This window comes from Anolis carolinensis, chromosome 6, assembly GCF_035594765.1.
Source record: "Anolis carolinensis isolate JA03-04 chromosome 6, rAnoCar3.1.pri, whole genome shotgun sequence".
Lineage (NCBI taxonomy): Eukaryota > Metazoa > Chordata > Lepidosauria > Squamata > Dactyloidae > Anolis > Anolis carolinensis.
The window spans coordinates 50,157,402-50,169,311 of record NC_085846.1 but is presented as its reverse complement, the minus strand read 5'-3'; the positions used below and the strand labels follow the sequence as shown (position 1 = coordinate 50,169,311).

The following is an 11,910-nucleotide window of genomic DNA, read 5'->3' as shown; positions in this document are numbered from 1 at the left end:
CTCTTAAATAGGTTTTTATAGTTATTGCTGTTATATTATTGCCTTGGGTCCTTCCCCCCTTTTTTTGCAATGCAATAGCAACCTGCTGTGAGACAAATGTATATTGAAAGAAGTCCAAGTGGCTTCACTGTGATTTACTCTTAAGTGGGTATGAATGGAAGGCAGCCTTTATTTACTCTTCACTTGTGTATGTCTGAAAGTGGTCACTACTGGAGTAACGGATCTCTCCTTACCTTGATCGTTAGATAAGTATGTAAATGTTGCCTGCTCCAAGTGATATCAGAGGCTTATGTTTGAGTTCTATTTTGGCACAAACACATCCACAGGAAACTGTCCCAAACAATTCTTGCAAGCACACTATTGACTTTAGCTCCTACGTGCTGTGTTCAGGACTTACTGGATCTAAGAGCTGTGATTACTCCCCGAGGGCCTCTCTTGGTATGTCATTGTCACAATAACCTACAGACATATGACATAAATTAAACAAGAAGTTGAATTGCAAGTTGCATCTGTTGCCGTGGTACTATGGTCAGCTACTAAGGTTTCAGTGACATTTCCCCACTGACCAACAACTCATTCTTTTTAATATTTAGGAAAGAAAAATCCTCCCTTTGATAAAGACATTTTAAAAGCTCTTCTGTAAAAGTTAAGAATGAATGGAATAATGATTGATTATTTCATCACTTTCTAAGCAGGAGGAAAAATAAAGGGGGATGGGTCGAAACAACCAATGAAATTATGTTTTTTTCCGTTCCTCCTGCTCATATAATAGGTAACTTCAGGTTAAAGATTAACACACCAACAAAAAACTATATAAATGCCCTGTATTTAGGAAGACAGTGACAAGCCTAGCTGAACGTGGGCAACGTGACTGCTGTGCCTCTCCAAGCTCAGCTGGCTCATTCATCATGCATTCTAGAGGCCTCTCCTGCGCACTGCTTCTTTTCCTCCTCTGCCCTTGCCTCATCTTTGGTGCTGCTCTCCACGCAATACACTGTGCCCCATGCACTGAAGAGAAGCTTGGTTTGTGCCCGTTGGTGCCTCCTACCTGTCCTGAAACAGCTCTCCAGCCAGGATGTGGCTGCTGCCACATTTGTGCCCTTCAGCTAGGAGAGCCCTGTGGAGTGTACACAGCCCGCTGTGGTCAGGGGCTCAGATGCCAGGTGCACCCAGAGGAAACCAGGCCTCTTTATGCCCTCACCCATGGGCAAGGCACCTGCCTACCTACCACAGACATCTCCGAGACTGCAGGTAAATAGCCCACCTTTCTATTGCACATTCTTACTGGGATTTTTCATTTTGCAAAATTAGAAGGACCAGTAGGAAATCTAGTCTTAGGCATGATTTGTAACTAGCATACAAAATACCTTGGTCATGCATTCACTGATAGAAAGTCAAGGATGGGAACTTACCGTATATGCTCGAGTATAAGCCGACCCGAATATAAGCCGAGGCACCTAATTTTATCACAAAAAAACTGGGAAAACATTGACTCCAGTATAAGCCGAGGGTGGTAAATTTCAGAAATAAAAATAGATACCAATAAAATTACATTAATTGAGGCATCAGTAGGTTAAATGTTTTTGAATATTTACATAAAGCTCAAATTTAAGATAAGACTGTCCAACTCTGATCAAATCATTATTCTCATCTTCTGCAATGTCAATGTACTTATGTATCCTTTTAATAATAATAGAGTAAAATAATACAGTAGAGTCTCACTTATCCAACATAAACGGGCCTGCAGAACGTTGGATAAGTGAATATGTTGGATAATAAGGAGGGATTAAGGAAAAGCCTATTAAACATCAAATTAGGTTATGATTTTACAAATTAAGAACCAAAACATCATATTATACAACACATTTGTAAAGCGTCCAGAGGAGGGTGACTAAAATGATTAAGGGTCTGGAGAACAAGCCCTATGAGGAGTGGATTAAAGAGCTGGGCATGTTTAGCCTGCAAAAGAGAAGGCTGAGAGGAGACATGATAGCCATGTACAAATACGTGAAGGGAAGTCATAGGGAGGAGGGAGCAAGCTTGTTTTCTGCTGCCCTGGAGACTACGATGCGGAACAATGGCTTTAAAGTACAGGAAAGGAGATTTCACCTGAACATCAGGAAGAATTTCCTCACTATGAGACCTGTTCAGCAGTGGAACTCTCTGCCCTGGACTGTGGTGGAGGCTCCTCCTTTGGAGGCTTTTAAGCAGAGGCTGGATGGCCATCTGTCGGGGGTGCTTTGAATGCGATTCCCTGCTTCTTGGCAGGGGGTTGGACTGGATGACCCATGAGGTCTCTTCCAACTCTACTATTCTATGATTCTATGATTCTATGAAAAATGATCCTGCATGTTTAGGGAGTTTCCTGTCTTGTAAGAGAGTCATTTACCCAGCCCCAACCCTAAAATTTAGATTTAGGGTCACCCTCAACAACTTGAAGGCACATAACAGCAACAATCCAAATTAACTTGACTATCTCATCAGCCAAAAGCAAGCCCACACTTCCCATTGAAATGTTGGACGTGTATGTTGGTTAAAATTGTTTTTCATATTAAATATTGTATTGTTCTTTCGAGATTTTTTGGCACTATAAATACAATTTGTGCAGTATGCATAGGAATTCGTACTTTTTTAAAAAAACTATAGTCTGAGGACCCCTGCTTCGGAGGATGTAACAAGGGCTGTAGCCAAGGGTTCAACCCCCATCCCAAAGCTATTTTACTCATGAATTTTAACTGGTTAACCAAATCCCCATGTGTGTCCACTGAAGTTTATTGATGGAGTCTGATTTCTAAAATATTGTGCGTTATCAAACTACTCTTCACTAAAAAAAAAAAAGTGTCAACCCCCCCCCCCCCCCCGGAATTTTATTTCTGTCTATGGTCCTGGATGTAACACAATGCTTTTCAAGCCAGAAAATTTGGGGTCAATCCTTGACAACTTGTATCTGAAATACAGAAGCTGGGTCAGATTTCTCCCTGAGGTTTTAGGGTAAGACTGCATGATGAAACAGGACAGTTGTCAGATTGCCCCAGGGAACAAAAGTACAATTGAGGGCACATTTTCCTAAATGCATAGAATCATTTGCAAGTAGGCATCTACCCTGAGAAATAACTATGTAATTTAAATAGAACCAGAAAATTTAAATAGAAACACCTATGCAGTTTTTTTAAAAGCTCGTGATATTGATGCAATAAAGGAAATGAAACTACTAGTAGTATACATTTCCTCCTCATCCTCCAACTAGATGTTTCTATGAATTTTACCATCATCACTTTTACTCTTACAATATGTTTTCAGAAGTTAATGGAAACATTTTTACGCTTCTGAAGAGCAGAGTACCAGTAAATTTAGCACATATGAGAAAATATATGTGCATTTAAAGCTTCCTGCCTTATAGTTTAGAGGTATCAATTTCAGCTTCTGTGTTGTGTATATTTACTACAGTAGAGTCTCACTTATCCAACATAAATTGGCCGGCAGAATGTTGGATAAGCGAATATGTTGGATAATAAGGAGGGATTAAGGAAAAGCCTATTACACATCAAATTAGGTTATGATTTTACAAATTAAGCACCAAAACATTATGTTATACAACAAATTTGACAGAAAAAGTAGTTCAATATGCAGTAATGCTATGTAGTAATTACTGTCTTTACGAATTTAGCACCAAAATATCACGGTGTATTGAAAACATTGACTACAAAAATGCGTTGGATAATCCAGAACGTTGGATAAGTGAGACTCTACTGTATTACATTAAGAAAAAAAAAATAAAAATCTGGAAGGCACTTTGGAAGGACTTCATCTTAACCAAGATATAATAAAGTGTTTATAATTGAGTAGAAATCTGAATACAGGTATACCTAAGTTAACAAAGCAAATATGTTCCTGGTTCTTAATTAACAGAAAATTTGGTACCAGAAGCAAAATATGGATAAATATGAAATCATATGGATGAATTCCTATAACACAAAAAAGAAGAATAATTCAACTTTTTTAAGCCAAGTTTTTATTCACAGCTAACACATGTGAATGAAACAAGTAGGTCAAATCAGCCTTGCATATGGAAACAGAAATATTTTAAACTACCTACCAAGCATTTGGATTTTTTTCCCCAAAACATATGGAAGGATAACTTTTTCTTTCACCATCTTTCACCAACAGAAATCTGTTCTTTTTTTTAATCCTAGAGAGAGCTGATGAGGTAGCCTTATTTGCCTTCCTCTTTTCTCTCAGGCTGCTTCTACACTGCCATGTACACCAGATCAAAATGTGAATTAAAAAGATTCTGCTCACTTCGACGTGACCACAAAGCTGAAAGGGTAGCCACAAAGATCTGTTGAGTGTAGATTGATCTGATCCAAGGATTTCCCCCCCCCCCCTTCCTTCTCCAGCAACATACACTTCTCACACTTGACTGCAGCAAGGCTAAGTAAGACATGGCCATTGAGGATTCCCATGGGAATGCTGTAGCTTCCTTTCTAGGCGGGAAGTGTTTCTTAACCTTCATACAAAGCTGCGTGACCAGGTTCTTTCTCTGACTGCTGCAGCGTTAGCCCTGTCTGTATAAATCCTGCATATTTGACATTCAGATTTATGTTTTGCAGTGTTTATACACAGATTTTGGAGGTGTATGTTTTGTAGACATCCTCAACTTCAGCCAGCTTCAAGCCAGATTTTAGTGCCTGTGTAGAAGAACCCTTAGTTTTGTTGTTTACACTTAATCAGTAAAAGATTATGGCAGCAACTGTTTTGCACCTTGCCTGGTGTAGACAGGCCCACATATCCACAGTCACACTGTGGCTACAGTAACCAGCTTAGATTCTTAGAATGTTGTTTTTTTATTTAAAAATCAGTATGAGGTTTCTAAGACTTCATTCCCTATGGTCTACAATGTTCTCATTTTATACACATATTCTCGATTGATGGATGAAGGTTATTATTGCGCTCTCTTGTGATTCCTCCTATTCCTTTCACTACAAGCTATGCAGAATTTACAATTGAAGTGTATCATATCCTTACGATTCTAATTCTTCTTTTCAGAATCTGTTGAACCAGAAGACATACCTACTGAGAGCAGTGAAATGACAGCACATCAATCTCTGAGCTACCAACAGTTGTTTCCAATTAGCCAAGAGAAATCTGCCACTTGGAATGCAATCAGTGCCTATGAAAACATGAAAAGGAGGAGACTTAATGAAATTAGGAAAGGAAAAGAACAAGTGAGTCCCTCAATATTATCAATGAAGAGAAGGAAAAAACTTTAATAAACAGCTGGGGGGTAAGGGGCGGCCCATGGTGTTAGTATCTCTCCACTAATGCACAAAGCATGAACCGGCAGAAGTAATTACAGATCCACTGGGAATCATCTTTGAGAATTCTTGGAGAATATAAGTTCCAGTAGACGGGAAGAAGACAAATGTTGTTTCCAAATTCAAAGAGGTGGGGGGTGGGGGTGGAGAGGACCCAAATATTTACCACTTAGTCAGGCTGATATCAATCCCAGGAAAGTTTCTGGAGCAGATCATTAAACAGACATGCACCTAGAAAGGAATGCCATGTTCAGAAAATGTCAACATAGGTTTCTCAAAAACAAATCATGCCAGCCAAACCTTATCTCTTTCTTGATAGAATTACAAGCTTAATTCAGTAAGACCTTTGACCAGGTTCCGTATGACATTCTCACAAAGAAGCTAATAACATGTAAGCTAGACAATGCTACTATTATTCATTTATTTTATTTATTTACAGTATTTATATTTCGCCCTTCTCACCCTGAAGGGGACTCGGGGCGGATCACATTATATACATATAGGGCAAACATTCAATGCCCATATACACATAGAACCGAGACAGAGACAGACGCAGAGGCAATTTAACCTTCTCCTGAGGGGATGTTCGATTCTGGCCACAGGGGGGAGCAGCTGCTTCACCATCCACTGTGACAGCACTTCCTCATTCCAACGTCGTAAATTAGTTAAATTTGCCTCCCCACTTTATAAGTGGTACCTTATTTCCTACTTGATAGGTGCAACTATCATTTGGGTTGCTAGGTCAGCAACGAGCAGGGGCTATTTCTTTTTAATTTTTTAATTGACGGGTGCTCACCCCGCCACGGGCTGGCCTCGAACTCATGACCTCATGGTCAGAGTGATTTATTGCAGCAGGCTGCTTACCAGCCTGCGCCACAGCCCGGCCCTACTATTAGGTAGATTGGGAATTGGTTGACTGTCCCAACCCAACGGGTGCTGATTAATTTCCTGTCTGACTTACTGGGCAGGGTAGCTGTGGGGCAGGTGCACCCTTTGCCTGCCATCTTCTCACCCTTTTTCTCAGGAGGTCCCAGGCTCCCCATGCCTCATTGGAGCACTGAGGAGGCCAGGCAATCTGAGTGAACTACACAGTTCACTCTGATTGGTTGGGATATGTACCCTGCTAGATACATATACCCAGTGTGACTCCTCCTGCCTTCAGTTGCCATCTACTTGGCATGCAGTATAGTATTAGTTAGGCAATTACTATTACATTTTAATACTAAAGCTCAAGCAACCAAAAACCACATTTATCTGGCAACTCCCAGATAAACTGAAAGTATAATGTATTTTAAACGTATTAGGCTTATTAATGTAACATTTCTTCCAGATTTCTTTATAATTGACCTGCGCAATGTTCTTTATGCTTTACTTTTTGCTTTAACACTTCAATTTAAACCTTTCAGGGACCATGTCAAAAGGAACTCTACAGAGCACTGGAGAAATTGGCAAAAGCTCAACAGAGAACCAGAGGCGAGATATATAGATTCTATTTGCCCAACTGTCACAGGAATGGATTTTACCATAGCAAGCAGGTAATCTTATTATCCAGACTAGAGATTATTATTGATATGATAAATAAATAGCTTATCCATTGCCCTATAAATGGAATGGCAACATTACCACAGATGCAGTTGTGCTGAAGAATAATAAGATTCTGTAATTTGTACATTTACCTGCAGAATACTTAACTCACATAACCACCTAGGTATTATATGCATAGAAAATAAGAACCTGCTACCCCAACTGTAATTATAATAATATTTTTTTATTATCTGCCTGTCCTAACAGCTCAAGGTGACATACAACAAAGTCAAACATATCAACATAAGGGTTGTTGTATGTCTTTCGGGCTGTGTCTCTCCTGACGTTTCGCCCACATCTATGGCAGGCATCCTCAGAGGTTGTGAGGCATGGATAAACTAGGCAAGGAAGGTAAATATATATCTGTGGAGAGTCCAGGGTGTGACAAGAGTCCTTTGTCAGTTGGAAGCCAGCGCTAATGTTGCAGTTAATCACCCTAATTAGCATTGGAAAGGTTTGTATCTTGCCTGGGGGGGCATCCTTTGTCCAGAGTCATTAGCTGTCCATGTGGCTCCTCTGCCCTCAAACCTTTCCATGCTAATTAGGGTGATTAACTCCAACATTAGCGCTGGCTTCCAACTGACAAAGGACTCTTGTCACACCCTGGACTCTCCACAGATATATATTTACCTTCCTTGCCTAGTTTATCCATGCCTCACAACCTCTGAGGATGCCTACCATAGATGTGGGCGAAACGTCAGGAAAGAATACTTTTAGAACATGGCCACACAGCCCGAAAGACATACAACAACCCTGTGATCCTGGCCATGAAAGCCTTCGACAACACATATCAACACAAAATACACACAATAAAATGCATATATCAAAACACCATTATAAAAAAACCTAAACACAGGAATAATGAATAGGGAGGAATGTTGCATAGGTGCAACAAATATTAAATGGTTCAAGAAAGCTAATGTTTAGGTCTTGAATATTTTGAACTGAAATAATAACATTAAATAAGTATACCAAAGAGAGGCAGCTTGGTGTAGTGTTTTGACTGTGGACACATCTGAACTTGTGAAGGTTAAGTGAATCAGTCTCGTTTCACGTTCTGCCTCCCCATCACATTCACACTCACACATGGAAACTTAAGAGCTGGTAATACATTTATCTTACATTCATCACAAGGTCAGCATTACTTTTTTTAATCAGAAGAAACAACAATATCCAAAAATCAAGGGATCCTTGCCCTGCCCAAAGCCCTTTACATTAAAGGAGACTGACACTAGTTTAAAGCCTCTTCTTTCCATAGGATCCTATGGATTTGCATCAAAGCCCATAAGATACAAGAGACAGTGAACCAGATTTAAATCATTTATTTCCATAGTATCCTATAGTTCGGCATCAAATCCCATAGGACACAAGAGACTGCTGACAGTTGGACAATTAAACTTTTGATGGTTCCCATCACACCTGTTTTTCAGTTATAAATATGGGAGAAAAATGTGATAAGAGGTAGGAGCCCTGAACACGATTGCTGGCCCATGCTCAGAGTTCCCTCCTTTCGGGACATTTCTTCCTCTTTTCAACTCTGTGGCGTAGGCTGGTGAGCAGCCTGCTGCAATCAATCACTTTGACCATGAGGTCATGAGTTCGAGGCCAGCCCGTGGCGGGGTGAGCACCCGTCAATTTTTTTTAACAAAACGCTGCTCGTTGCTGACCTAGCAACCCGAATGATAGTTGCATCTATCAAGTAGGAAATAAGGTACCACTTATAAAGTGGGGAAGCAAATTTAATTAATTTATGACATGGAATGAGGAAGTACCATCACAGTGGATGATGAAGCAGCTGTTCCCCGCTGTAGCCAGAATCGAACATCCCCTCAGGAGAAGGTTAAATTGCCTCTGCGTTTGTGTCTGTCTCGGTTCTATGTGTATATGGGCATTGAATGTTTGCCCTATATGTATATAATGTGATCCACCCTGAGTCCCCTTTGCGGTGAGAAGGGCGGAATATAAATACTGCAAATAAATAAATAAATATGATGAGTGCCTTTCCATGCTAGAAAAGAGGCAGAAGTGTCCTACGAGGGGAAAAATTCTCAATGTGATGAGGTTGATTTTCAGAGTTCCCTTCTTTCAGGACACTTCTGCCTCTTTTCAACCACGGAGGACTATGCATGACAGCTGGAAGTAGTTTAGCTCATATGATGAACTCAATGCCTCTCCATGTTTGAAAAGAGGCTGAAGTGTCCTACAACTGGGAAATTTCTCAATGTGATAAGGTGGTAAGATTCATGTATGGCACTAATCTAATGCACACCCTAAATTTGGTGAGGTTATTTAGCCAAAAAGGCAAGCATTAGACTTAAGTAAATGCAATATTTATTTGATTTTATAAGCGTATTCATCTCAGCGTACATCTGTTTTTTCTGAATTGTGTCCTGTAATATCTAACCTAACCATTGTTGAATATTTTACATCTCGTAACTGTTTTCTAAATGTACATTTTAATGTTTCCTCTAGTGTGAAAATTCACTTGATGGAAATCTTGCAAGATGCTGGTGTGTATATCCAAAAAATGGAAAGAGGATTCCTGGATCGACTGAAATGACAGGCGACCCTCAATGTGAACAGTATCTCAGCTCACAAGAATAACACAAAACATGCAGGATGCCTTGTACAAGTAAATACTAAATCTTTTCCAAGTCAAGTGCCCGATTCTAAAGCCATTTCTGCATGCTTTAAAGAAAGGGCCCATTTATATGGGCCAAATGAGGCAGAATGGGGGTGAATGAACTTTGTGGAATCCACATGACGCACGAAGTCAATTCACCTTAGCACCTCGTAAGGCCATGTAATGTGGCCTTTCCTGTATCATCCAAAGTTGGGGGATGCCATAAAGCTTCCCTGAACTCCAGCACTCACTTGTACTTTGGACATGAGTAAAAAGTTGAACTAGCTCTGATTCAGAACAACTACTGTGAACACAACCATCCCACCTACTTTCTCTGGGCTCAGGTAGCCCAGGGACAGGAGATGGCTTTATCACTGCCATTGCGTTCATGGTTTAGCAGTGACCTCTGGGCACAAAATTGCTGGTGAACATTGTTTGTTGCATGAACTAATGCTGGGCAGAGCACTAGAGCAATTGGAGAAGGGTCACCATCATCAGTACATGAAACAAGCAATGACTACAGTAGAACCCCAGTAGTATGAGTTAAACGGGCGGACCTCAGCTCGGTGAACCCCGATCACTCGGATTACCAGGCTTCCTCTCCGTTGGGACACAGGCTGGATCGGGAGGAACTGCAAGCTCCTCCAGATCCAGCCTGTGTCCCAACCGCGGGGAGGCCTCTCCGTTGGGACGCAGGCTGGATCGGGAGGGAACTGCAAGCTCCTCCAGATCCAGCCTGTGTCCCAACCGCAGGGAGGCCTCTCTGCTGGGATGCAGGCTGGATCAGGAGGGAACTGCAAGCTCCTCCAGATCCAGCCTGTGTCCCAACTGCGGGGAGGCCTCTCCGTTGGGAGGCTCCTCCAGATCCAGGCCTCTCTGTTGGAGCGCAGCCTGGATCGGGAGGGAACTGCAAGCTCCTCCGGAGCCAGCTTGTGTCCCAACAGAGAGGCCACCCACCCGCCTGTGCCTCGGCTCCTTCGTCATGCCGGGGGCCGGCAGCACCGGTGCCCGGCGTGGCGAAGGAGCCAGCCGTGCGTGTTGCTAGGTAGATAGCAAGCTACCTAGCAACACGCAGGGGGCACCTCCCAAGGGGCGAGCATCCCGTGCGTGTTGCTAGGTAGCTTGCTATCTACCTAGCAACACACATGCCAGCGAGCAGGTGAACAGGGAGGGCCTTTGCGGCCCTCCCCGTTCACCTGCTCGGATTGCACGGAAGCTCGGACGAGCGGGGCTCGGACGAGCGGGGCTTGGACGAGCGGGGTTTTACTGTACATGCAACTGGTGGTTGCTGCTAAACTCAAGACACAATGGCAACAGTAAAGCCATCTCCTGCCCCTGGGCTGCCTGAGCTCAGGGAAAGTAAGTCGGATGGCTGTGTAAACAAACAGCAGTGGTTCTGAATCATGTAGATGGGCCCAAAGTCTTACTGATCCCAATGGGACTTACTCCATCCAACCACAGATAGAATTAGGTGGATGATAAAATTATACTGTTTCTCATTCTTCAAGGTTAACAACTGATTCCATGCCTTGACATCTTACAATATATAACTAAAACTAAATGGGGTGCCTTTATAGTCTATCCAGTATTGTCTGGTCCATAAGAGTGGAGAATTATTTATTCTGTTTGTTTTTAAATTTTTATTTGTTTCTGTATTAACTTATATATGTGTGTTCTTCAACAAATCATTTTGTGTAAAGACTTTAATACTCTTTCTCTTTAAACAGATGCACTTTTCCGTTTTCAAAGAACAGTGTATGTCATTTAAACATGAATGTTTCAAGTATTTATATCTTTTTCAAGCTTTGTGTAATAAACATGACACAGAACGTACTTTTCAGTTTTTATTCAAAGTATTTATCCTTTTAAGTATTTATATTTCTGCATATGAAACAGTCTCATTTTTCATTCGTTGCATGTACTGATGCTGGACAGAGTACACAAAAATAATAACACATACAAACAAGTTTTTATAGGTACAGTAGAGTCTTGCTTATCCAACGTAAATGGGCCAACAGAACATTGGATAAGCAAATATGTTGGATAATAAGGAGAGATTAAGGAAAAACCTATTAAACATCAAATTAGGTTATGATTTTACAAATTAAGCACAAAAACATGATGTTATACAACAAATTTGACAGAAAAGGTAGTTTAATACGCAGTAATGCTATGTATTTTCAGTTTTTATTCAAAGTATTTATCCTTTTAAGTATTTATATTTCTGCATATGAAACAGTCTCATTTTTCATTCGTTGCATGTACTGATGCTGGACAGAGTACACAAAAATAATAACACATACAAACAAGTTTTTATAGGTACAGTAGAGTCTTGCTTATCCAACGTAAATGGGCCAACAGAACATTGGATAAGCAAATATGTTGGAT

At 41.0% G+C, this 11,910-nt stretch overlaps 1 protein-coding gene across 1 annotated transcript; it reads left to right on the top strand.

Annotated features, from left to right (window-relative positions):
* Positions 1 to 854: 854 nt before the first annotated feature.
* igfbp1 (insulin like growth factor binding protein 1) lies at positions 855 to 11,355 on the top strand. Its single transcript, XM_062984325.1, has 4 exons — positions 855 to 1,251; positions 5,047 to 5,225; positions 6,722 to 6,850; positions 9,372 to 11,355. The coding sequence occupies exons 1-4, from the start codon at positions 909 to 911 to the stop codon at positions 9,501 to 9,503; spliced, it is 783 nt and encodes a 260-aa protein (XP_062840395.1). The 5' UTR covers positions 855 to 908; the 3' UTR covers positions 9,504 to 11,355.
* The last annotated feature ends 555 nt before the right edge of the window (positions 11,356 to 11,910 follow it).